This window comes from Anguilla anguilla, chromosome 14 (genome assembly GCF_013347855.1).
Source record: "Anguilla anguilla isolate fAngAng1 chromosome 14, fAngAng1.pri, whole genome shotgun sequence".
In the NCBI taxonomy this organism is placed as follows: Eukaryota; Metazoa; Chordata; class Actinopteri; order Anguilliformes; family Anguillidae; genus Anguilla; species Anguilla anguilla.
The window spans coordinates 32,142,481-32,166,534 of record NC_049214.1 but is presented as its reverse complement, the minus strand read 5'-3'; the positions used below and the strand labels follow the sequence as shown (position 1 = coordinate 32,166,534).

The 24,054-nt window shown below is 45.5% G+C and overlaps 3 protein-coding genes across 3 annotated transcripts; 2 read left to right on the top strand and 1 right to left on the bottom strand.

Annotated features, from left to right (window-relative positions):
* Positions 1–1,083: 1,083 nt before the first annotated feature.
* LOC118213244 (transmembrane emp24 domain-containing protein 2) lies at positions 1,084–7,028 on the top strand. Its single transcript, XM_035392075.1, has 4 exons — positions 1,084–1,332; positions 3,000–3,192; positions 4,553–4,660; positions 5,437–7,028. The coding sequence occupies exons 1-4, from the start codon at positions 1,135–1,137 to the stop codon at positions 5,559–5,561; spliced, it is 624 nt and encodes a 207-aa protein (XP_035247966.1). The 5' UTR covers positions 1,084–1,134; the 3' UTR covers positions 5,562–7,028.
* Positions 7,029–8,184: 1,156 nt separating this feature from the next.
* ddx55 (DEAD (Asp-Glu-Ala-Asp) box polypeptide 55) lies at positions 8,185–15,625 on the top strand. Its single transcript, XM_035392070.1, has 14 exons — positions 8,185–8,386; positions 8,502–8,552; positions 8,659–8,745; positions 8,922–9,013; positions 9,091–9,153; positions 9,960–10,109; positions 10,567–10,756; positions 11,137–11,219; positions 11,894–12,025; positions 12,515–12,607; positions 13,086–13,200; positions 13,613–13,781; positions 14,445–14,737; positions 15,244–15,625. The coding sequence occupies exons 1-14, from the start codon at positions 8,279–8,281 to the stop codon at positions 15,445–15,447; spliced, it is 1,830 nt and encodes a 609-aa protein (XP_035247961.1). The 5' UTR covers positions 8,185–8,278; the 3' UTR covers positions 15,448–15,625.
* A 1,472-nt stretch (positions 15,626–17,097) lies between these two features.
* On the bottom strand, positions 17,098–23,468 carry eif2b1 (eukaryotic translation initiation factor 2B, subunit 1 alpha). Its single transcript, XM_035392073.1, has 9 exons — positions 23,038–23,468; positions 22,429–22,530; positions 21,853–21,989; positions 20,924–21,040; positions 20,502–20,614; positions 20,006–20,074; positions 19,038–19,113; positions 18,365–18,490; positions 17,098–17,293 (listed from the first exon to the last, which is right to left on the bottom strand). The coding sequence occupies exons 1-9, from the start codon at positions 23,048–23,050 to the stop codon at positions 17,138–17,140; spliced, it is 909 nt and encodes a 302-aa protein (XP_035247964.1). The 5' UTR covers positions 23,051–23,468; the 3' UTR covers positions 17,098–17,137.
* Positions 23,469–24,054: the final 586 nt, after the last annotated feature.

Below are 24,054 nucleotides of genomic sequence, written 5' to 3'. Positions count from 1 at the left end.
CTTCTGTTGGACATGCGCAGTGCGATCGAATTGCCCCTCAAAACCAATCATTTCGCACAGAAATTACACAGGCGACGCCCAGGAGTTTAGCTAATAAGGGAAACTGGCCGACTGAAGTTTTCAGACATTTGGCAACGTTGCAGAGACACTGCATAAGCTAACTATGTACCGCACCTACGATATTAATCGATTCATGCACTATGAAAGATAAGAGAATATGCTCCTCTGGAATATTTTCATCTCTGGAGACTGCTGGTGCCGTCACTTACCAGTATTTTAGGGTTTTTCTTCACAGCGCTTAGTATTTATCTGTCATTAATAATAATAATAATAATAATAATAATAATTGCTAATATTATTAATTATACTTTTGATTCTTATATTATCAACACATATAGAATATAATGGGTACTGTTCATGGGACCATTCACAAATGGTTTTTAAACCAAGCATCTACAAATATATTTAAACCTATATGTACAACACAAGTAGTTTTGCAACCTTAGTTTTCCTTTTCCATCTGGAAACTGCATGCATCTTTATGCAGGCTATCATTCTTATGTTTATTCTTCTTAATATTTTTTAATATAAACATTGTTAAATGAGTATCCTTAACTGCCTGAAACAACGCTACTCAACTGTGGGTCCAACAAATCATAGTGTGTGCAGGTATTTTCTCCAACCATGCACTATGCCACTTAATTTCACTAATTATTTTACCTTATTGGTATAGAAAGTAAGCTCATTAGTGAAATCGGGCGGTGTACTACACGGTTGGAACAAATACCAGCAGGCACTGTGGCCCACAATACCTGGAGTGGGGCAGCCTTGGTCTAAACTCTGTTCTGTGGTCATAAAACCACAATGAAGTCGATTCACATCAAGTTACTTTCACTTGTGTCGTTTGTTATCTTAGCTGATCGGTTTTTTTATAAATCGCATTTAGTAGTTTGACCCGCACCGCTCTCCGTTTGTCTTTACGTGGCAGTATCAGGACTGATCCGCGTTTCCTTTTCTAACAGACTCAGCACAGACTGAAACTCCACCTCCGTCCGTCGGTGCCTGGTAGCTTACTGGGCGCTCTGTTTTCTGTCTGTTGTGTTAAGCCAAGAAAACAGTTGATTACACTTTTATATGCACAGAAAAACAGCGATGTTCACCCTTTCGGAGCTCACTGTCCTCCTAGCCGTCTTCTCCGCCACAGCTTCTGGGTACTTCGTCAGCATAGACGCTCACGCCGAGGAATGCTTCTTTGAACGGGTCAACTCAGGCACTAAGATGGGCCTGATGTTTGAGGTTGCCGAAGGAGGCTTCCTGGACATCGATGTGGAGGTGAGCCCCAGGGATTGTGACAGATCAGCAAAGCTCCGCCTGGCCGAAGCGGTTTTGTGTGCCATGGACCCGGCTACGCGGTGGACAGCTGAAGTAACGTTAGGCCATGTAGCGTTAGCTAGGTATACAAATATGCTAAGCTAATGCTACCCATCTGGCATCAGCAAGGTGAACAGACTAGCAGTGCTTTAGTTGATGCGTAAATACCTTAAATTAGTTCTTATTTACTTAATCAAGCGTGTAACGTTAGCTAGAATAAGTCCAATACTGACTGGAAGCTTAGCAGCCCTCAACAGCAGCAGACAGCTGTGTCTTTATTGCACCATTAACTATAGCTGGCTAACGTTAGTTCACTATGGTTCCAGTGAAGTTCTGTTTAGTTTCCAGACGTGTGCAGCCAGCGAGGTGAGGAAATCTGTGTAAGTTGTTATAGCAGCATTGCAAAGCGTAACGTTACTGACCGATAGGCTGTGGTACAATTTGCTGTTATTAGCGAGCTCCATCTGTGTTCTCCGTCGCTGTCTGACAGACTTTAACGTCTGTTTTACTTCTCAATTAAAGACGAGCTAATTGTTTTTCTCTGTAAATGATGATGAATTTACGTGGATAAATCTGTGATCGCGGTTGAGACCACCATTTCAGATTTCAGCACATTACCGGTTTATTCCGGATGCAAATGTATTTGAATGAACACCACTCGCCCCTAATCACATCACAGAGCCGAATATAGAGGCGGGCCCACTCTGAGCTTGTTTGCAAAGGGAAAACAGACTCCGTATGACAAATGGCAAAAGATAAGGAATTCCATTTAATCTCAAATGTTGTTCTTTTTTGATATATATGTAAAAACTACTATGGTTTCCTTAACCATAACCATACCAAATTTCAATAAAAACCGTACCAAATTTCAATAAAAATCTGAGCGGAAATTTTCATATGTATGCAGTTAGACTTGAATGACGGTTAAGAAGCTATGAAACTTTCAGGGTAATTTAGGTACGACCACCTAAATCTGGGGGTTATATAGCATTTCAAGTTTTTTTTTTCACTGAATGAACATCCAGTGTTTCTTGCCTAATTCTTTTGACCGTCACCTGATGCTGTCATAACAGATTAAATAGCAGAGTGTATCAACAGTGATGCAGTTTGCATTTTCAAAAGTAGATGTTAATCAAATATGTTGCTCATACCTCAAAACAGTCTTGGTTACAGACCCATTTGACAGGCTAGAAAAAAGCAGTGTTTTCATTTTTGAATACTTGATCTGTTTCAAGACTTGAGTGGTGATGCCCACACTACTCTCATAATGCTGTTGAGCACATAAAATTATGAAATTATCATTATATAAGAACCACATGGGCCAGTAATATAGAGCAGCTCTATATCGGTTTCATGTTCGGGGAGGGTATAAGTTAGAGATCTCAAAATCCAGACCTGGAAGGCTGCAGAACCTGCTGGTTTTTAAAGCTCATAAGTGCTTAGTTACGTACTTCATTGGCTGAATGGTACACGCGGTTCATTTTAAAGGCCTAAGTTGGCTATAAAAATTGTGTAACCCTCCAGGACCTGGGCTTGAGGCCCCTGCTTGACCGGCAGTTACTGCACGAGGATTGCTTTTTTTGGGTTTGCTCTTAAAGGTGGGAATTTACATTCATTTCTAATTGCAGATTACGGGGCCCGATGGAAAGCAGATCTATAAAGGGGACAGGGAGTCCAGCGGGAAGTACTCTGTAGCCGCACATATGGACGGCACCTACAAGTTCTGCTTCAGCAACAAGATGTCCACCATGACCCCCAAGATCGTCATGTTCACCATTGACATCGGCGAGGCCCCCAAGGGCCAGGACATGGAGACAGAAGGTGGGATGTGGAGTTTCACTGGTGAAGGGGTACTGGTGGTCAGGGACTTACAGCTCTCTCTAATAAAGGATTATAAAGTGTGAAGAAAGGATTGGTTAACAGTCAAAGGACTCTCTCTCTTTCTCTCTCTCTCGCTCTCTCTCTCTCTCCCCCCCCTTCCCCTTCTCCTTCTCCCCCCTCCTTTCTTTACATTTACAAGCTTTGTGTGAGTATTGAATGTATGCTGTACTGTATTTTCACCCTGATCACAGGCCTGGGTCTATTGGGGATCATTGTGAGAGTCTCTCGATTGACCCTTGACCCTGACTAATGCCTTGACCCTGCCCTTCTGATTCTGTTCTCTGTGTTGGTCCTGTTGACTCCTCCCCCTCAGGTGGTGGTGACAGCTGGGATGGTGGGTAGTAGGTAGCATGAAAAAAATGGTCGCTCTGTTACCTAGAGCTCTTTGGCCTTGTGCTGTAAGGGCAGTGGCTGGCTGTAATCCAATAAGCTCTGAGTGGTTTGCTTGTTTTCCAACGACGCTCTTTTTGCCTAAGCACGTACATATTCCCTGGCAATGGAAATAACGTGGACGGATAATATTTGTTACTAACCTATCGAGTATTTTAAAGCACATTGGCTAACTTGAAGCAGGTAAAATGACCAACTTCTAGCTACATGAGAAGATGCTGAAGGTGTAGCCTTAGCTACTGCAAGTTTGCATTTGTTTGTGATGCAATATGGCTGCTACGCATCAATGTGGTGGGCCTGATATTGGTGGATAAATAGGTGGTTTGCCCCTTCACTGATGCACTGCACCTCAAGTCTTCTCTATTAAATGTGAAACAAGTGGTTATCACTTGTCATTCTCTACAGCGAGTGCGTTTGCATGTTGTGTGTGGTTCATTCACATGCCCTTTAGCAGTTGTAGCTGCAGTGTTGCTGTGTGGTCATATCTGAAGTATGGTGTGGCCTAGCTAGTGTTGAGCTTGATTTCTTATTTTCATGGATACGGGGTGGGTAGGAGGTCGGGGGCTGAAAGGCCAGAGATGCTGATGGTTTTGGTCCTGAGCTTGATTGAACTGTTTAAGACTAAGCCTGAATGTTGAGTGTGACTGGTTAAAATCTGAGCACCTCCAGCCCACATTTAGCCTGGACATTTATCCTCTGGCAGCTCAGGGCCAGGGTTCCCTACCCCTGCTCTCAGCTGTGGATGCCCTGACCCCTGCTGGCGTCTGCGTGCGTGCGTGAGAGCATGTGTGCGTGCCTGAGAGTGTGCGTGTTTTGTGTGTGTTTGAGAGAGAGAGAGATTGTGTGTGCGTGTGCACGCGCACAGTGCAATGGCACACAGCTGCTCACCGAAGGATCTCCTCTCCCTCAGCCCACCAGAACAAGCTGGAGGAGATGATCAACGAGCTGGCGATTGCCATGACGGCGGTCAAACACGAGCAGGAGTACATGGAGGTCCGGGAGAGGATACACAGAGCAAGTAAGAACTCCCCCCATCCATCCATCCAAAAAGGCCCTTAGTGCAGTTCTGCCCCCAGAAAACCACATCACATGACCAATATGTCACATGACCTGTAGGCTCGGTGTGGGACAGTAGAGTTCAGCCAATAAGGAAACACTTGGTGGCAGGAAGTTAGTGTGTGTAGCTAGCACCTGGGGCACATTCCAATCGCTTATTTTATCCGTCCTCCTCTCCTTGGTCTTCGCTTGTTCCGGAAATTTATCGAGGTCCACCATCTTTAATGACATTCCGATCAGTTAAATGCTCTTTGGAGGAGCGAGGAGGATCCCAGAGGATGCTTGAGCAAGGAGACACAAGCGCATTCTTTGCATTGACGTTTGACTGAGCAAGGATATTCCATTTGCACCTTTACATGTTTCCAGGATTCCTCCATCTTAGCATCCTTTCTTCACTTCCTTTCATCCTTCTTTTGGGTGGAGCTAAGGAGAGAAGAACAGATGCTGGGAGTGAAAACAAGCGATTGGAAAGAGCCCCTGGTTCAGCTTAAATCTGGCCAGATTGTTGTTGTCTCTCTTTCATATAGGAACCAATTGATTCTTTTTAAACTGCCTCACAAAATTCAGTGTCAAGGACTGTTTGTGAAGTGTGGTTTTGTCTAGGGCAACAAAATGTTTTGGCTTTATACCACAGAAGTGTGCAGATTGTTGTTAAGAAGTGGTCTGGAATGTACAGAGACTCTGTTTTTCATTCTTTCTTCTCCTGTCTCCCCCCCCCGCCTCATTTTTCTTCTCCAGTCAACGACAACACGAACAGCCGGGTGGTTCTCTGGTCGTTCTTCGAAGCTCTGGTTCTTGTAGCCATGACCCTCGGACAGATTTACTACCTGAAGAGGTTTTTCGAAGTGCGGAGAGTGGTCTAAAAGGGCATATTCCGTTTTCCAAAGCGTTTCACCATTAGCGGGCCCAGATCCGTTAGCCACACCATTTACTTCAAGATTGGAAATCCGACTTCCTTTGGAACCACGGTCCATATTACTCTTCCACTGTATCCACCTTCCATTTTGTTTTCCTGTTTGTTTTTTGTCTAATTATTGGCGTAGCTGTTACCATTGTACATTTTGTTTTTGTAACCCTTGCCTTTAAACAAGAAAAACATCTTAGAATTTGAGGCCAAGGTTATTTTAGCTTTTGGGTTGTCAAGCTTGCAGATACTTGTAATTTATTTGGTTTTAAATCTTTGGGAGGTTTGTGTTTATTTAATCCAGTTGGGACAACTGTGACAACAAACTTGAAACAACAAAATGAACTTTGTCCCTGCTTGTAATCAACAGACGTCAATTTGCCAGTCACACTGAAGAGGCTTCTAACTGGGATGGGATGGAAGGGGGGGGGCATTTTCTGTTGCAAATTACATGTAACAAGGTCAGAATGCCTGCAAATTTTGGGGTTAAAATGATTTGAAATTAAAATGCCATCTTCTCAATGTATGGAGTATATTTCATCACTGGTTTAAAAAAAGACCAAAACGAACAAAAAAAACTACATTTCAGTCTCGAAAAGAAAATAGCAGAATAACGACACTTGATCGGTTGCACATAAACACCTTATTGATTTGCCATGTTTGTGACCAGTGACCATTGGCAAGGCGCCCAAATGTTCCGGGAATGTCCTGGGAATTACATGTCCTCCCCCCCTCCTCCCCCACATCCAAGGAACATAAGAATTTGGGAATGTTTCTGTACATTCGGGGTGGGAAAGGCTTTCTTCTTCCCTTGTATTAATGATGGCCTAAATCAGGGATGGCCGACCCAGATCCTGGAGAGCCGCAGGGTCTGCTGGGGGTTTAAAAATTTTTTTTTTTTTTTTACTCTGCACTTAATTGATCAATTAAAGCAGGTGATTACACAGTTAACTCTCCTCACCTGGTTTCTTTGGTCTAAGTGGTTGTTGTATTTAAGGTGAAAACAAAAACCAGAAGACCCTGCGACTCCCCAGGACCAGGGTTGGCCATCCCTGGTGTAAATTAAGCGTGTGGCTGTGGATCAAGACAGTGTTGTGTTTGTTGTAAGATAGTTGCTTGTACTTTTCTTGTTTAATTGAATTGAGAGGGTTGGGGTGCGGAAACATTATTTGTTGGCAACACTGTTTTTGTATATTTAATTTCCTGGTCATGAGTATTCCTTATCAAACAAAATGTTTGTTACTTTTGGGAATTTGAGGCCACCAGAGTCCAGAAACGGGCTGGGACGACCTGACGTGTGCCATCTCAGAAATTCTGTGCAACACAGGACGGCTTGGAAGCAACTGTAAAGATGTACAATTATTAAGGCAGATGTTTGTCAAATGACCCAGGTTTAGTAAATAATAAACAACATTCTTAAAATGTGTTGAAGTGGTTTACTTTTGTAAATCTGAAATTGGATTACACAATGAACAAATTGCTTTAGTTTTAACATTTTTTAAAGTATTCTGGTGCATTTCTGCTGCTGCTTTTTAAAAATTGTAATTATTTCATAAATTATGCTGTATTCATTGGACATACGCATGTAACCATCTCAGCGTAATTTGGCACGCATTGTGTTAAAAAAAAAGAAGTAGGACCATACAAAGCACCATTCAGCTACTTTAGTGCTAATAGCTCCCACTTGTGGAGAATCTTCAGCCTGCTAAACGTGAGTGAGTGTGTGAGAGTTACATGCCAGGTCGAGTTGGGTTTAACTATCCAACCTTATGATCAGATTTGTAATCTTGTAAAAATAGTTTTTAAGAAACAAAATTTCCATTAACGATTTTTTAAATGACTTGAATATTCCGAACGTTACACCATCAAACTACCCCAACAAGACCTCACTGTTATTGATAATTGTCTGGAATAGATTCAATGAACTCTGATCCACAATTAAACGTTTATAAGGATATACTTAATTTAATCTGCGTAGATTGAAGCACTGGCATATATTCATTTATAAAACAATTGGTCTATTTCCTTCATACCTCAGCTGTCTGCTAATTAGAAATACACATAGTTATCACCTCCGCTCTAGTGATGTGATACTCTTTCGTCGTAAATTCGTCGTACCTCTACTGAATTTGGAAATTCGAGTTTCAGATATTTCGCGCCTTACATGTGGAATCTCGCAATCGCTGAATTTATTTTTGCACCTGAACTAATGGGAGTGAAAAATGGAGAGTAGATTGTTGAGATGTGTAATGAGGAAACACGAACTTCAAAAATATTGGGCAAAATGAACAGGCTTATGCTTAAACCTGAACCTTAAACAAAAGAGAAGGCAATTTGAAGATTGCATATTGGGTATCCCGAGAGAAACTTCAAGAATGATATTTTCACTTCCATGTTTTATTTCATAAACGCATGTAATACAAGTGACTTATTGATTTAAAGACAGCCGCTCTTGTACTTTACAACTGCTATGAGCTGTAAGATTCACGTCGGCACACTATATCGGTTTAGCAGCTTTGAGACACGTGGAGAGCCATATACCACTTAATTTGCGCACAGTAGGCCAATAACTATGTTACCATGCGTTTCCACCCGGACAGTATACGTAGATGGGAAGGAAGTGGGAACAACGTGTTTTAATTCCTCATGTTCTTGTGAAAATAAAAGTTTCTTAAAATGGAGAATGTAACTGAAGGAAAGTGGGAAAGTTTACCCGTTAAACTTAATGACGATATTTTGAAGACACTCGACGAATTGGGATTTACGCACATGACGCCCGTTCAGGTATTGTTTACAAGTTAGCAAGCTAGTTTTCTGCAGTAGCATGCGAGTAGTCTCTGCTCAACCCAGATTAATGTGCTATGATACTGTTTTGTAAAATATGTTCTCTTATTTTCAGTCTGCCTGCATTCCACTGTTCATGAGCAATAAAGACGTTGCTGCCGAAGCGGTAAGTTAGGATACTTGTTAGTAGCTAGAAGTGTACAGTGGTATGTTTTATTTTTATCGTGGACGGTACAGAACCTTGAATGTTATGTTAACGTTATCTTGCTCAGGTGACTGGCAGCGGGAAGACGCTGGCATTTGTAATCCCTATACTAGAGATTCTGTTGAAACGGGAGGACAAGCTGAAGAAAATGCAGGTACAAATGGTATCATGTTAGCTACTTGTCTTGGAGTACGGAAATGCCTGTTTTTTTAGTTATGGTTTGAGAAATGGCAAGTGGTGACGGTATTCAGAAGTATTTAGTCGCCGTGACTCGTGATTTAGTTTTTACCTGGCAATTGAACGTACGAGGTCATGATGGCATCTCTGCAGGTCGGAGCGCTGATCGTCACTCCGACGCGTGAACTGGCCCTACAGATCAGCGAGGTGATGGGTCGCTTTATCCAGAGCTTCCCTCAGTTCAGGTGCGTGAAGCCCAATTAAGTATCCACAGGTAGGCTGAAATGCACGCCCACTCACCATAGACTTTTATCCTTTCCAGACAAATACTTCTGATTGGAGGCAGCAACCCTATAGCAGATGTGGAGAAGTTCAAGACCCTTGGGCAAGTATTTTGGGTTTTACCTTTCAGACCTGTTCAAGCCAGTAGGAACTTGAACTTGGTGTGCGCTGTTTTATGTTATATTTTCAGTGCGGTTGTTCGTTATAGAAAATGAAATCATACAATGTCATGACTGCACCCTCGTACTGTTGGATAATGGGTAAGGAACTGGGCTTGTAACCTAAAGGTCATTGGTTCGATTCCTGCATATGACACTGCCGTTGTACCCTTGAGCAAGGCAGCTAATCTTAAGGCACCTGCTTAAGTATATATGCCTGTAATGTAAATGTAATGGAGTAGTGTATGCAGCAGTGTTATTTTTTCTCGGTGTTGCGAAGACTTTGGTGATGGTTTGTATGGAATAGTGCCCATGCCAGCACCAGGTTGTGGTCTGAATTCCCCGGAGATGTCACATAACTGGCCTTCTGTGTGCCCAGGTTTTAGCCAGCAGAGCTTTGCCCATCTCCATACTAAATAGCGCCTCCTCTTGGCCAGTTGGGCATCTGCAATCTGCCTTTAGTCCTTCAGCATAGACCTGCACAGCTCAGCCGGTGGATTAAAAAGTGAAACGTCTTGATAGCTGGCTTCTCGCACTTCAGAATTGTCCAGTCTTAACTGTGCACCCTTCCGAGTATAACAGAGCACGCTACAGCCATGGAACAGGCCTGGATTCACACCTGGGCATCCTGAATTTTGGGGAGGAAAGAAAATGTGGAGTAAAGTGCTTGTTAAAAACATTGTTGATTACCTGGATGAGACACCCCCTCTGACTGTGATCTGGCGCTGACCGTCACCTGTACCTGTGACAGGGCCAACATAGTGATCGCCACTCCGGGTCGGCTGGAGGACATGTTCCGGAGGAAGGCGGACGGGCTGGACCTGGCCAGCTCTGTGAAGACCCTGGATGTCCTGGTTCTAGATGAGGCCGACCGGCTGCTGGACATGGGCTTTGAAGCAAGGTGCACCAGGGACTGTAACGGCTGGGGGGGGGGCGGGGGTGTCTTGGGTTCACTGGTAACAGAAGTGCGCTAATGTACCTGCAGGTTAGAGGCCCCGCAAACATTAATGAATTGGACCTTTTTACTGGTGTCTACAGATTTTTGTGCACATAGATGTACACATTATCAGAGAGAAGCTGTAACATTGTCAGTAGTACGTACTTATTTTACAACAAGTAGACTGTGTTGGAGAAGGTGACTGCAGGTTATGTGTAGCAGTGCGCATGTAGGCAACACACTGTTCCTGCAGTCCATTTAGTCACAGAGCGTATGCCTTTCAAACGCCAACAGTGCCATGCCCTTACTGTTCCGTTGTATGTGTGTGTATGTGTGTATGTGTGTGTGGGCATGCGTGGCGTGCATGTGTTTCTTTGCGTGCGTGTCTCGTGCGTGTGCACGTCCGTCCGCGCGCGTTCAGTCTGAACGCCATCCTGGGCTTCCTGCCCAAGCAGAGGCGCACGGGGCTGTTCTCCGCCACGCAGACGCAGGAGCTGGAGAAGCTGGTGAGGGCGGGGCTACGCAACCCCGTCCGCATCACCGTCAAGGAGAAGGGGGCGGCGGCCAGCAGCGTGCAGAAGACCCCCGCTAGGCTCAGCAACTACTACACGGTGAGGCCCCGACACAGTCTGTCAATCACCCGACACTGTCCGTCAGTCGCCCGACGCTGTCCGTAAATCACCCAACGCTGTCCGTAAATCACCTGATGCTGTCCATCAGATCACCTGACAACCTCTGTCAGTCACCCGACACTAATAATTTAGGCCCTCAGGACACAGTGTAAAGAGAATGCTGGGTCGGTTGTAGCTTGCTGCTTTAGCAAGATGAACATTCATCCAGCTCTATGCATGATAGAAGCAAATAATGTGTTTAGAACTGAAACTGTCCCCTAAAATAAAGTCATCATCCTTTTCCAAAACATCTGTAAGGACAAATTGTGTCTGAATCTTGTGAACTGTCCCCCCCCCCCCCCCCCGCTGTCTCTCCGCAGATTTGCCGTACGGAGGAGAAGTTCAACACCTTGGTGGCCTTTCTCCGGCAGCACAAGCACGAGAAGCAGCTGGTCTTTTTCAGGTAGGTACACGTTTCCATGGTGACCATTGATATAGGTGGGGCAGATCAGGTGTGCTGAGCATAGGCTGTAGAAAAAATATGGACTAAGTGACTGTGATGTCACCCATTGACTCTCCATGGGGTGGTGAAAAGTGTTTTGGAACTGTGGAAGTCCCACCATTTTGTAAATTGGAGCCAGAGAACAGGTTTAGAGCCAGAGACTGCGCAGTAGGGAAAAGGGGGGGGGGGGGCTTTTTAAGATCATGAAGTCCGGGCTGAGTCCGTATCATCCACTAAGTGCCTGAAGCAAACCATCTCTTCATTCGTCCAAAAAATATTCAAATACTGTCAAATGTTTCCCCCTGTTCTGATTTGAGTTATAGTGACATTATACAAAGAAAAAAACCCTATTGCGACTACATATTCTTGTTGGGGAAAAAATTACTGACTTTGTATTTTTACCATATTGGTACCAACTTAAAACGAAACGGGTGGCTGAATCACCTATACTGGAGCCAACCACACTGGCGCTAGTGAGCAACGTCTTTCAACGAGACCAGGAAGTGAGCTTCAAAAAGGAAGCCAGTTTTGGCTGGTTGGTGCTGAGCTCTGAGGGAGCAGAGGGGTGGGGTTTTAGAGGAGCAGGGCGGGGCCAGGGTCCTTACCGAGTGTTTCCTGTGTCCCCCCCCCCCCAGCACGTGCGCCTGTGTGGAGTACTACGGCATGGCTCTGAAGGCCCTGGTGAAGAACGTCACAATCCTCTGCATCCACGGCAAGATGAAAGACAAGCGCAACAAAATCTTCTCCGAGTTTCGGGAGCTGAAGAGGTGAGCAGTCTAATGTACGCCGGCACTGCAGGGCAGTCCAGTCACTGGCGGGAATGCCGTGGGCCCCAAAACATATGAATCTGGGGGGACCCAGTGTCTCCAGCTCTTAGATCTGGGAATGTTATGGAAATTTCTGAGAAGTCCTTCCTGAAGTTGATGGCACTTACCTTCGCCATCCATCATAACTTCTTAAATGGTAAAGGTCTGGTTCACGTTCCACCACACCTTCCATTCTCTCACTAAAAGAGAAAAAGGATAGACCAAACAAAATCTCTGTTCATAAGCATCTTTCAGTGCTGGAACTAGTCTTGTTGTTCTCGTCTCTATTATTCAGAAAGTTTCCAGATCTTTCTATATTGTGACAATCAACTAAGAGTAGCAGCGTAGAGTAAATGATACCGTACAGAGGAATGCTTCTTGAAGAGACTTAACAGGGGTGCTGATTCTGTGTTATGTCTCTGCTGACTCGCGTTCTGCTCTGCGCTGCAGCGGGGTTTTGGTGTGCACTGACGTCATGGCGCGTGGCATCGACATCCCGGAGGTGAACTGGGTCCTGCAGTACGATCCACCGAGCAGTGCCAGGTACGGCCTGTGCCCAATTCCACCTACACACCTACACGCCCCCCCCCCCCACCACCACCACCCCCATGAGCAGTGCCAGGTACGGCCTGCGCCCAATTCCACCTACACACCTACACGCCCCCCCCCCCCCCCACCCCCACCGAGCAGTGCCAGGTACAGCCCACGCTGAATTCCACCCAATCCCACCTACATCTATGTGCCCCCCCCCAATTTGAGCATAAGGTAATGGAAGAATGGGGCTTCTTGAATCAAAGATGGGCAGAACTCTCAGTTCTCTTCAATTCAGATATTTCAGCCAATCATTGTGTTTTCCTGCGAATGGCACAATGTTTTGATTGGCTGAAATGGGTTAAGGACGGAGGGCCTGCGGGTTAATAAAACCTCGTGCTCCTGGATGTGATGAGGTGCGTGTGGCGCACTCTGAAGGTGCTGAGACTGTAAGCGAGAGCTGATGGGAGACGCCTCTTTCTTCCCGCAGCGCTTTCGTGCATCGGTGCGGACGCACGGCGCGCATCGGTAACCAGGGAAGTGCCCTCGTCTTCCTGCTCCCCATGGAGGAGTCCTACGTCAACTTCCTGTCCATCAATCAGAAGGTGAGCAGCAGCCAACAGAGTAGTATTATAGGCAATAATACTATAGAGAAAAATGGTTTCTAAGCATTTTTTTAATGCATTGCAATAACATTTTGAATGTGGACATAGGAAACCCTAGTCTAGATTAGTTTTTTTTATTTTTTTTAAAAACTAGTCTATGGATCACGTTTTTTGGAATCGAGATGTGATGCTGTGTATAAGATGTTATGAACGGGTCAAATACGAGCTGTTCTACATACCAAAGCCATCTCATATACTATAGCAATAATACAAGCCACAGATGTGTGGAAATGTGTGGAGAGTGTCTTCACTCCTCTGGGATGCCCAGTGTCTTCTGACGTAATTACCCTGGTTAAATGTGCGGTCTCTCCTCGGTAAAACGACGTAATGCTCCACTGCCGGTTTCTCCCAGTGTCCCCTGCAGCGCATGCCCCCGGTGAAAGACGTGGTGGACGTCCTGTCCAAGGTGAAGGCCCTGTCGCTGCGGGACCGCGCCGTTTTCGAGAAGGGCATGAGGGCCTTCGTCTCCTACGTCCAGGGTTACGCCAAGCACGAGTGCAGCCTCATCTTCCGGGTCAAAGGTGAGCTTCCCAAATGGACATCGCCCTAAAAGCGACAGCGCAGATTTCCGCAGATTCGCCAGGTACTCGGGGGTCCTTCCACCTTCTCTGCTTCTTAACATAACTGCAGGAGGTTCTACTACTATTCGCTCTCGACCACGCCCCTTCATGCATATACATAGGGCATCCAAATGTTTCTGATTCAAAGGGATCCAGAACTTGGTATGACAGGAATATGGCACTGAGTGTTTGGCGAATCCCAAGAATCAGTGATGGTAACCAGGGTGTGGCACATACTGTAAATGCGGTATCGGTTTACAGTGTAAAGTTTAACTTTGAAATTGATCTTTAGATTTACCCTACCCCCTCACAAGCATTTCATAGAAAAACTTTCCAGTGGTTAGGAATTAATTCTAGCCCCTCTTAGCACTTCATTCATTACTGGATATGTGGTCAGGTTAGAGGAAAAGGTTTACTTTGGCTGACAGCAACTGCAGTCGATCTAGTCACACTTTTTATCCGCTTCTGACTCTTAAGAGCATTAAACTCATCTGCAGTTGCTGCTGCTTTGATGAGCTGAATACACTGGAGCAGAATGATGTGAATGATGTCACAGAAAGTAAAGGAGACGCTGAGCCCGCCTGTTCTGACTGGTTCTGACTGGCTCTGACCCGTGTCGAGCAGATTTGGATTTCGCAGCTCTGGCCCGCGGCTTCGCCCTTCTCCGGATGCCCAAAATGCCCGAGTTGCGGGGCAAGACCTTCCCCGACTTCGCACAGGAGGCAGTGGACACGGACTCCATCCGATTCAAGGACAAGAACAGGGAGAAGCAGCGGCAGAAGGCCCTGCTGGCGCTGAGAGAGAGGGAGGCCTCGGCGCCGGGGAAGAGGAGCTTCGCTAAGAACAAGGCCTGGTCCAAACAGTCCAGCAAGAGGGACCGCAGGAAAAAGATGGCTGCCAAGAGAAAGCTAGACGAGGTAATGGATTTTAGTCTCTCATCCCTTTTTAAATTCCATTACAGAAGGTAGAATGGGGTTTTTTTTAAACAGTAGAAATGGTTTCAATCAGAGGTGCCCAATCTTATCCAAAAAGGGCCATGTGTGGGTGCAAGTTTGCATTGTGCTTGCCAAGCACAGTGACACCTGATTCTACTTAGGTTTTGATTGAAGACCATGATTAGTTAATTAGTTGAATCAGGTGTCGTGATGCTGGGCTGAAACAAACACCTGCACCCACACCGGCCCTTTTCGGATAAGATTGGACACCCCTGGTTCAAATGGACTGTGGCATCCCACAGGCTTTTTGTGATGCAATACCAGGGTTCCCCAAAGCCCTGGGAAGTCCTTGAAAATATTTGCATCCTGAGAAGTCACGGAAAAGTCAAGTGATAAAACACCCCAATGTCTTTCAAAAAGTCTGGGAAAGTTGTGAGCGAAGTGCATCGACCTTTCCCGCTAACCAGCGAGGCGACTTGTGATGGCAGGGGTCGGACGTGGACGAGGAGGACATGCGCGAGCTCCTGAGCGACACTCGGCTGCTGAAGAAGCTGAAGAAGGGCAAGATCAGCGAGGAGGACTTTGAGACGCAGGTGACGGCGGGACGGAGGTCCCGGGACAGAGCGACGGGGCCGGCCCGAGGGGACGATTCTGGAACGGAGGACGAGATGCGAGGCTGCCCCCCCCCGTAGCCAGCCACCCAAACAGCGGAACCCCGTTTCCACCCTATAGAGACCTCTTTAAATGGCCCCCTGCCTGTGTGAGTCCCCGAAGGCATGTTCTCCACAGCATGTCCCCCAGGACATGTTCTTTAAGGGCGGGTTCTCCAGGATGTGTTCTCTAAGGGGGGGGGGGATCTCCAGGATGTGTTCTCTAAGGGGGGGGGGGGATCTCCAGGATGTGTTCTCTAAAGGAGAGTTCTCCAGTTTGTGTACATCATTGCAGGTGTGAAGACTGTCTTAGGGACAGAACTACGAGTTCAATCGCCTGTTGAGGGAGAAAGCACTAAATTGGCTCAGTGATTGACGGCTCATGAAAGCTCTTCCCCCCCCGTCTGTTACATCCACACTAGTCCAGGTGACCACCTATTACAGCCAATCACAGCCCTGTTCCTGCACCAGCTGACACAGGTGGAGCAGTAGGGGAGCTTGTGTCTCCCACTGTAGTTCCTAAGAAGAACACTCTCACCTAGGGGTACACGAGATGGACCGATCCGTTTCAGGATTTTGTGCCAGCTTATGCTCTTAATTATTAAGTTAGCTCAATCATATCTCAATCTAATAATAAATATTTTACTGTGCTCATGTACAGGAGTAAGTACAGCATAGTTATCTTCTGACAGCTCTATAAACTAAGGGAATAGTTTCTAACAAAAATCAGCACGCAGACCGACCCTCCAGATCCAGAGTTGTGCACCCCTGCTTTTAACACTAACACAGACCAGCACCCCAACCTTCACACAGCCCTGCCAGACTTTAGGGTGTGCACCGCAAGTTCACGCCTTGATCATTTCAGCCAATCGTCTTAATCGACACGTCAGCTGTGCTAATTTCACCTTTCCACACACAGTGTGAGGGAACACCGGAGGGCTGGTGCGTATACAGGTTTTTGTTTCCACTCATTGCCCCTACCACAGCTGGCTGTCTATATACCCATGGTGGTTCAGTCATAGATTACACCAACGAGGGCTGTACCTGTTTTTGGTTTACATGCCAACTCCTGGCCTTGGTTATTTAATTAGCCCTAACATTTAAGCCATCGGACATTTTTGCTACATTTGTTGATAAGTGCATGAACGCCAGCCGAGGACTGTTCTCGTGTCCCTGTGTGAAATGTTTTACAGGGGTAAATACAGCCTGGTGGCTCATTTACCCAGGGTAACTGGTCGAAACAAAAACCTGCATACATTCCGGGCCTCCAGGACCGGAGTTGCCCAACCCTGGGTTTTACACCACCATAAAACCGCTCATGCAAGTTTACAAAAGTTATCAGTTGTCATTACCTGCAGTTTACATGAAGGTGTTTAGCAGATGCCATCACCCGGTGCAGCCTTTGAGCAGATGAGCAGCCTTTCAGTTACAAGCCCAGCTCCCTAACCACTGTACCACACTGCTGCCCATTCCTTCATGAGCTCCCTGTGTGATTGAGTTAAAGAATTTAGAGCAGAACTTGTCCTGAAATGGACATGACCCTCCTCGCCCCTCCCTGCACTGTGCCCCTCCCTGCACTGTCCCCCCCCCCCCCCCCCTTCCCAATTTAAATCAGAACAAACCCGAGAAAAAACCTCTCATCGTGCTTTGTGTTGGTCCGTGTTGCAGTATTTTCATAAATCCGAACGTGGACATCTTTGTTGGTTGTATTTTATTGACGTTACCAGGCTTGTCACAAGTAAAGCTTGATGAGTTCGTCGCTGACTGCAGAGGGGGTGAGCACGCCCAGGTCCGTGAAGAGCAGTGTGATGAGGGAGGGGGGCGTGTAGTCGATCATGGGGTGCTCCTCGTTTAGATTCTCCGCCGTCTTCAGCGTGTCTGCCTTGTACTGAGGGAGAAAGCGCCGAGTTGGTACACAGCGTAAATGGCAGACAGTCCCTAACCCTTCCGTCGGCCCCAAGAGTATATAGGATAGATGGTCCCTAACCCTTCAAAATTCCCTGAGAGCGTAAATGGTAGGCGGCCCCTAACCCTTCAAAATTCCCTAAGAGCGTAAATGGTAGACGACCCGAACCCTTCAAAATTCCCTAAGAGCGTAAATGGTAGACGGCGCCTGACCCTTCAAAATTCCCTAAGAGCGTAAATGGTAGACGACCCGAACCCTTCAAAATTCCCTAAGAGCGTAAATGGTAGACGACCCGAACCCTTCAAAATTCCCTAAGAGCGTAAATGGTAGACGGCGCCTGACCCTTCAAAATTCCCTAAGAGCGTAAATGGTAGACGACCCGAACCCTTCAAAATTCCCTAAGAGCGTAAATGGTAGACGGCGCCTGACCCTTCAAAATTCCCTAAGAGAGAAGTGGGGTCCCCAGGACACAAGGCCAGAGGACCTACAGCCTGCTGAGTGGGAGTTAGGGTTGAGACACTGCCTCCATCAACCCAAATATCGGGATGACTTGGGAGCTTGTTCACCTATTAAACACAGCTGAAGCTCCTGCCTGGTCTCAGCCTTATTTCTGCTCTTAATGAGTGGCTGCTCATCAGCAGCTGTTCCTCCCCTTAGAGACGGAAGGTTAGGGTGAGCTGCTTATAACTGCTCTAACGTATCAGAAAATGTGATGTACAGAATTACAGGCAAAATTTGTCTACAACTTCTGCTAGCACTGCATTTCAAACAAGGAATTAAAGTCTAATGCAGTACATTAACAAAATTATATCAATGACAGCTGTGATAGCCATGGAATTTTACAGGATTCCTAAAAGATTATTTTTATATTTCTGCTCTGCTATTTTCTCTTTGCACACATGCAGTATCTATTTGGACTGATTGTTGTTTTAAAATCCCATTTCAGACAATCTGAAACGTCTCCAGCCATTCAGAACCAGTGTCGGGTTCACGATCGATAACTGATTTGAGAGGAGGGCGGTGAGAGAGTTATTATCCAATTTCTTCCTTCACCTTAAATCTGTCGGGGACGTCCTGCTGGTTGAGAGGATAAAGCCGGACGAACTTGAAGCTCTCTGCCACCACGTAGAAGGGCTTGTTGTGCGCTTTGGAGCACACGGCCATCTGATAGGTACCGATCTGCAAACAAACAGGGAACGCGTAACCACACAAGTGCCCTTCCAACCGAAAGCCTGCTGTTCCGCAAACTTTACATTCAGGACTCTGCAACTGGGTTTAAAAAATGAAACGTACCCACGCTGGTAAAGGGGAACCTTTACTTTAAAATCTATCTTTGATCGATTGAATCGCTCGCACATTTTTGACGGTAGGTCATTCCACCAATAATAGTGAATGGGCCAATTACACAAACTGATTTTCCAGATATCAGGTCTCCTGACTCAGTATACCTGAATGAGCCACACAACATAAGAGCCAGAGAAGCTTGGTTTGAATATACAGTGTGGCAAGTAAGATATCTAGACAACTGCAACACAACAGATTGTGTCTGAAAATTGTCAAAATGCTTTTTTTTTTACCTAATGGGGGAGGGATAATTACTTTAAAAATGTGACATTAGGGTGTAGTTTCCCTTTAAAAGAGCCAAAGAGATGGATTTTATAGTGGCTTCAGTATTAGCCTCTTTTTGCTGTTGTATCCTGTCCACTGCCTGGGCTGCTGGACCCACCTTGTTGATGACTCCTCCGCTCTCCACCACTCCTTCCGCTCCCACTATCACCAGGTCCACCTTCTCCATGATGTACCTGCAGCAAATCACAACACTTTCTCAGAAACCCTACCTGGGCTGCCTTTGCATTTTATTGGCACATCCAGTGAAAGGATAACAAATATGATGGATTTCAAGAAAATATTTTACCGATTCAAAATGTACAATCGTGAAAGAACTCTGTGGTACTGGTGAATAATCTTTGGTCCTTTGAAAAATATCATAAATGGGGTCTGCTGGGGGACTGGTGGAGAAGCCCCACAGTCTCAGATCGAGTGTGGACCGTGCCAGTGCCGACTGTAGCAGGTAGCTGCATGGGCAGATGCACAGTTGGCCAATTGCATCGTCCAGGGTTTGGGGGGGGGGGGGGAAGGGGGGTTCGGTCAGTCAGGGTGTCTGCATTTCATAACTCTCTGGCGGCCCCTGGTGGCCGATCGGCCAGTGACACATATGAACGGTCTTCCTCCACCTCCGTTCTGTGTGAGCTTAGCTGTGGTCTGCAGCGTGAAATGAAGCAGCTCGCGACACTTTCAGAGAACCGTGGATGTCTACGCTCTCCTGAATCGGCAGTGGTGATCGCACATGAACGTGCTTGTGGTTGCAAAGCGTCAGACATGCCAAATTAGCGTGGAAATTGGATATATTCAGTCCCACGTTGGGCACAGATATATATATATATATTTTATAAATCATTAATCAATAAATCATTAATATGCAGGACATTTGCTGTGGTTGAAATGCGCATGTTTGACTGGGCTGATAACACACATGTGGCAAACTGTTTGACCATTGGAATGGATGAGGTATGTGCTGTACTTGTTTGTCTAACCCTCAGCAGTTGTTTTCAGAGAGCCAGACACAGCCCAGATACAGCCCACATCTGAGGCCTTAAACAGTCGTGGTGAATTTAGAACAGGAGAAAGCTTTACCCCACGGCAGCATCTAAAACTACAGTGACAGGAACGTTGAGATTTCTCAATGCCTCTGCCATTTTTTTCCTGCAACAGAAAGAAAAAAAGAGAAAATAATCACTAATGTTTTTATTAATATTTGCTTAGCAGATACCCTAAATGAGTGATATAGATTACTTACAGACCATGAAGTTTGAACATGAGCAGGCGTGTATGAGTGTGTGTGCGCATGTGCGTTTTCCCCGTTTGGTGTCACTGCAGGCTTTCACTGTGTGTTTGTGTGTGTGTGTGTGTGTGTGTGCATATGCATGTGTGTGTGCATGTGCACATGTGCGTGTGTGTGTGTGTGTGCGTGCGTGTGTGCGTGCATGTGTGGTGTGTGTGTGTGTGTGTGCGTGCGTGTGTGCGTGCGTGCATGTGTGGTGTGTGTGTGCGTGCGTGCATGTGTGGTGTGTGTGTGTGTGCATGTATGCATATATTCTCCCCTATTTTGTGTGACGGCAGGATCGCTTACCCTGCGGAGTCCGGCTGGGATTCTGTGACGTACACGGTGAAGCGCTTCTTCTCGGCCGCTGCCTTCTCCAGCACCCTCAGCACCACTCTGGAGGACGAGTGCGTCAGGATTTTCTGTGAGAGGGAACGAGGAGCGCGTATATGAGGCAGGAACAGGACAGGGGGGCCGTCAGAACTATTTTTACTGTCCTCTGACAAACAAGCACTTCAGCTCAGTTTGAGAGTAACAATGTTTGCAATGTTCAACAGCAAAAGTGACGTGTGTGTCAGATTCTGTTTTTTTTTGTATACTGTTCCATGCTAATTATGCACCTGAATGTCCCAAAACATTTAGAGATTTAGAAGGAGCCTCATCTGCACTGCCTACTGAAATGTTGCGTCTGAAGAGTTTTTGGACAGTGCGCAGAACACGACAACCCTCACCGCTCCGTCTTTTATGAAAGTGTGGCACAGCTTGGCGACTTTGTTCCTGGAGAGAGAGATTTTCTTCAGGAAAAGTTCCCCTCTTTCAACCATAACTTTCTTGCATCGTGACAGATCCTGAGGAAAAGAAACAGCCCGTTACGATCCTCATTTAGTGCAGCTGGTTAGTTGCTTTAGACTCCTGATATCATGCTGGTGGCTTGTTAGCCTGTAAGCAGGAGGATCTAAAGGCAAACATGTGTCAGGCTATCATGACCATGTGTGCACTCGGTTGAATGTTCAGCTTTGCACTCTGAGAAACAGAATACATTTGTTACCCAGTTCTGGTATTAGGGGCTTCTAGCATTTGTCTTCACTCAAGGGAATTAATGCACCTAACAAAACATAATATACCATAACATAACATAACATAATTACGAGAACAGGCCATTCAGCCCAACGATGCTCGCCATTTTCCTAACTAAATTAGGGCTCTGATTACCTACAGACTAGATGGTATCTAACACTGTATCAAGCCTAGTCTTGAAAATCCCCAGAATTTCTGCCTCTACTACATGACCTGGCAGGCTGTTCCACACATTGACCGCTCTCTGTGTGAAAATATTTTTCCTAATGTCTGATGGAATCAGTCAGAGAGCATTTTAACCTCTGACCTTACTCTAGTCTAGAGGACTGAAACAGAACAATTTTCTCATTTTCCCTTTGAAATTCATTTTCAAAGAGAAAATGAACTCAAATGAATTAGTTTCATTAACCGTAAAATGTATTCTTTCATATGCACATTTTGATTGGTGAAAGATTACATTAAAATCATTCAGGGATCTGCAGGATTGTTTTCAGATTTTGCTAGTGTGTTTCAAGTGCATATTCAGTGTGTGGGGAAGGAGTGTGTGTGTGTGCGTGCGAGAGAGAGAGAGAGAGATACACACATCGTGCTCCAGGGACGTGAGGCTGATGAAACGCAGGAAAAGCTCTCCTCCTGAGGACACGGCCACAGAGGAGTCCACTCCCGTCAGCCGGTCAATGGCCTGCGTCAGGTTCTCCCTCAGACCCTGGATCGTTTCACCTGCACCAATCGCAGCACAGTGCTGTGCAGTCAGAACCAATCACAGGATAGGGCCGTGCAGTCCGAACCAATCACAACACAGGGCTGTACAGTCAGAACCGATCAGAACCAATCACACATCCTCTGTTAGGCATAAGCAATCACATGTCCTCTGTTTTTTGGGGCTAATCACGTCCTATGTTTGTTAGGACCAATCACGTCCTCGGTTCACTCCATCACACATTCAAGTCCTCATATTTCTAACAGTCTCTCACTGGAGTCAAAAACCATTAAAAAAAATATTTAAATTGACATCTCCATGACTTATAAACAAAAATAGCATCTATACACATTTGTTTAGTAAAATTAGATAAAATCGTCGTTACTGTGTCTAGATTAAACTTGCCACCAGTTTCCAAAACACTTGTCGGTTTAGGCCCGTTTTAGACGAACTACGTACCTTTGTCTCTTTTTAAGAACTCTAGTAGAGTGCGGATGGCTGCGACAGCAGAGGCCACATCCGGATCCTGCCTCATCTGAGCCCTAAAATACTCTACCAACTCTGAAAAAAATCAATCTGAATTTATCCCCAATCCAGTTAGACAAGGACCTATTCCATATACATTGTTATGCGAAAGCACCCTGGTCAATTGATCTTCTAACACCAAAACAAGCAATTTTCAGTGAACAAAATTCAACATGACATAATTTCCGTAAATTTGAATGAAAAGTTACTTTTTATTCACTGAATTTACCAGATTGAAATAAAAGGTAACATATCGTACAGATATTCAATAAAGAATGTTAGTAAACTAGCGACTTTCCATAAAGAAACATTCTGCACAAAACTTTAAATGACCAAGTATTCATTTGTTCCACTGCTAAGGTGAGAAATGGCTAACCAGCCTATTCATAAAAACAAAACTGAATGAAACCCAGACCACTAACAAAAGTACTGGTTTCACTTATTGTTATAGATGGCCAATCTAATAGCACCATAAAGAAAGAAAAAAGAAAACGCGTTCAGTTGGAATCAGTACTGCGTTTGCATCAAAGTAAGATAACGTACCGTCTTCGTTCATTCTGTGAGGATGCAGTCAGATGTCTTTCTTGCCAGAGCTGGACCAAGGGGACTAGCTAGCCAGCCAGATAACGGTCAGTGGATTTTCGTGATTAAAATGTTTCCCGAAACCGGATAGAATCTATAAACATAAAAGGCTTATCTAACTAGCTCACAAGCGAGGATGAGCTGCCTCAGTAACTGATAACCAAGTTATCACTATGACAGCTTGACACCTTGCTTTTTCCAGTGCATGCCTAGCTGGCTAACCAAAAAGCAAATGTTGTTGAGAAAACTAGCTATATGTGTATTTATGTATTTATTTAAAATCGAGATAGTCGGCCAGTTATTGTTGCAAGAGAATTTAGTTCAATTGTAATCTGCACATTCGCTCATACCCCCTGCTTCCGATGAGTTTCCCTGCTCTGTTGTCGCGGGTTTATGACGTAATCACATCTTAATCAGAGGTGGAGGATTCTTTGACAGCTACCTCCACCTACCGTGCCGGAGGGTGAATTACAAGAGAGCTTAGATTTTTAAACCTTAACCTTAACCTTCCTCCAGTGTTCGAGTCAAAGCTGACCGATTTACAACTTTCCTAAATCATAAATATTGTGTTTTTCATCTGATTGCCTCAATACCTCATGTTTTCCTCCACTAGGCATTTGGACATATAAAATTTCTGATCACCACTTCCATTGAATTTTGAGTGGTTTAGTCAACTTTGTCACACCTGTGGTGTTCCGGGTTTAAAATGACCGCCATTGGAAATGAATGGGTAAGACTACTGTATATTATGTTCATCCAGCAGATGGAAAATATCCCCATACACACACCCACTCACCCACACATTCGCAACCACAACCCACTCACCCCCCACCCTTTCATCCACCCCCCCCCCCCCCCCCCCCCGCCCCCCACTGTTAAACAAAATTTGGTGATGATTTATGGTTTTTGTGTTAATATAAGAGCAGTTAAAACTGACCGGCCAAATTTGCCTGCGAACACTATAATAAGGGGGGGGGG

Coding starts and splice junctions, on each gene's coding strand:
- LOC118213244 (XM_035392075.1), top strand. CDS start 1,135: ATGCACAGAAAAACAGCGATGTTCACCCTTTCGGAGCTCACTGTCCTC. Junction 3,193..4,552: donor CCAGGACATGGAGACAGAAG/GTGGGATGTGGA, acceptor CCTCTCCCTCAG/CCCACCAGAACAAGCTGGAG. Junction 4,661..5,436: donor GGAGAGGATACACAGAGCAA/GTAAGAACTCCC, acceptor TTTCTTCTCCAG/TCAACGACAACACGAACAGC.
- ddx55 (XM_035392070.1), top strand. CDS start 8,279: ATGGAGAATGTAACTGAAGGAAAGTGGGAAAGTTTACCCGTTAAACTT. Junction 9,014..9,090: donor CAGAGCTTCCCTCAGTTCAG/GTGCGTGAAGCC, acceptor TATCCTTTCCAG/ACAAATACTTCTGATTGGAG. Junction 10,110..10,566: donor GACATGGGCTTTGAAGCAAG/GTGCACCAGGGA, acceptor GCGCGCGTTCAG/TCTGAACGCCATCCTGGGCT.
- eif2b1 (XM_035392073.1), bottom strand. Junction 21,041..21,852: donor TCACGTCCCTGGAGCACGAT/GTGTGTATCTCT, acceptor TCTTTTCCTCAG/GATCTGTCACGATGCAAGAA. Junction 17,294..18,364: donor ACGTCCCCGACAGATTTAAG/GTGAAGGAAGAA, acceptor TTTCTCCCTCAG/TACAAGGCAGACACGCTGAA.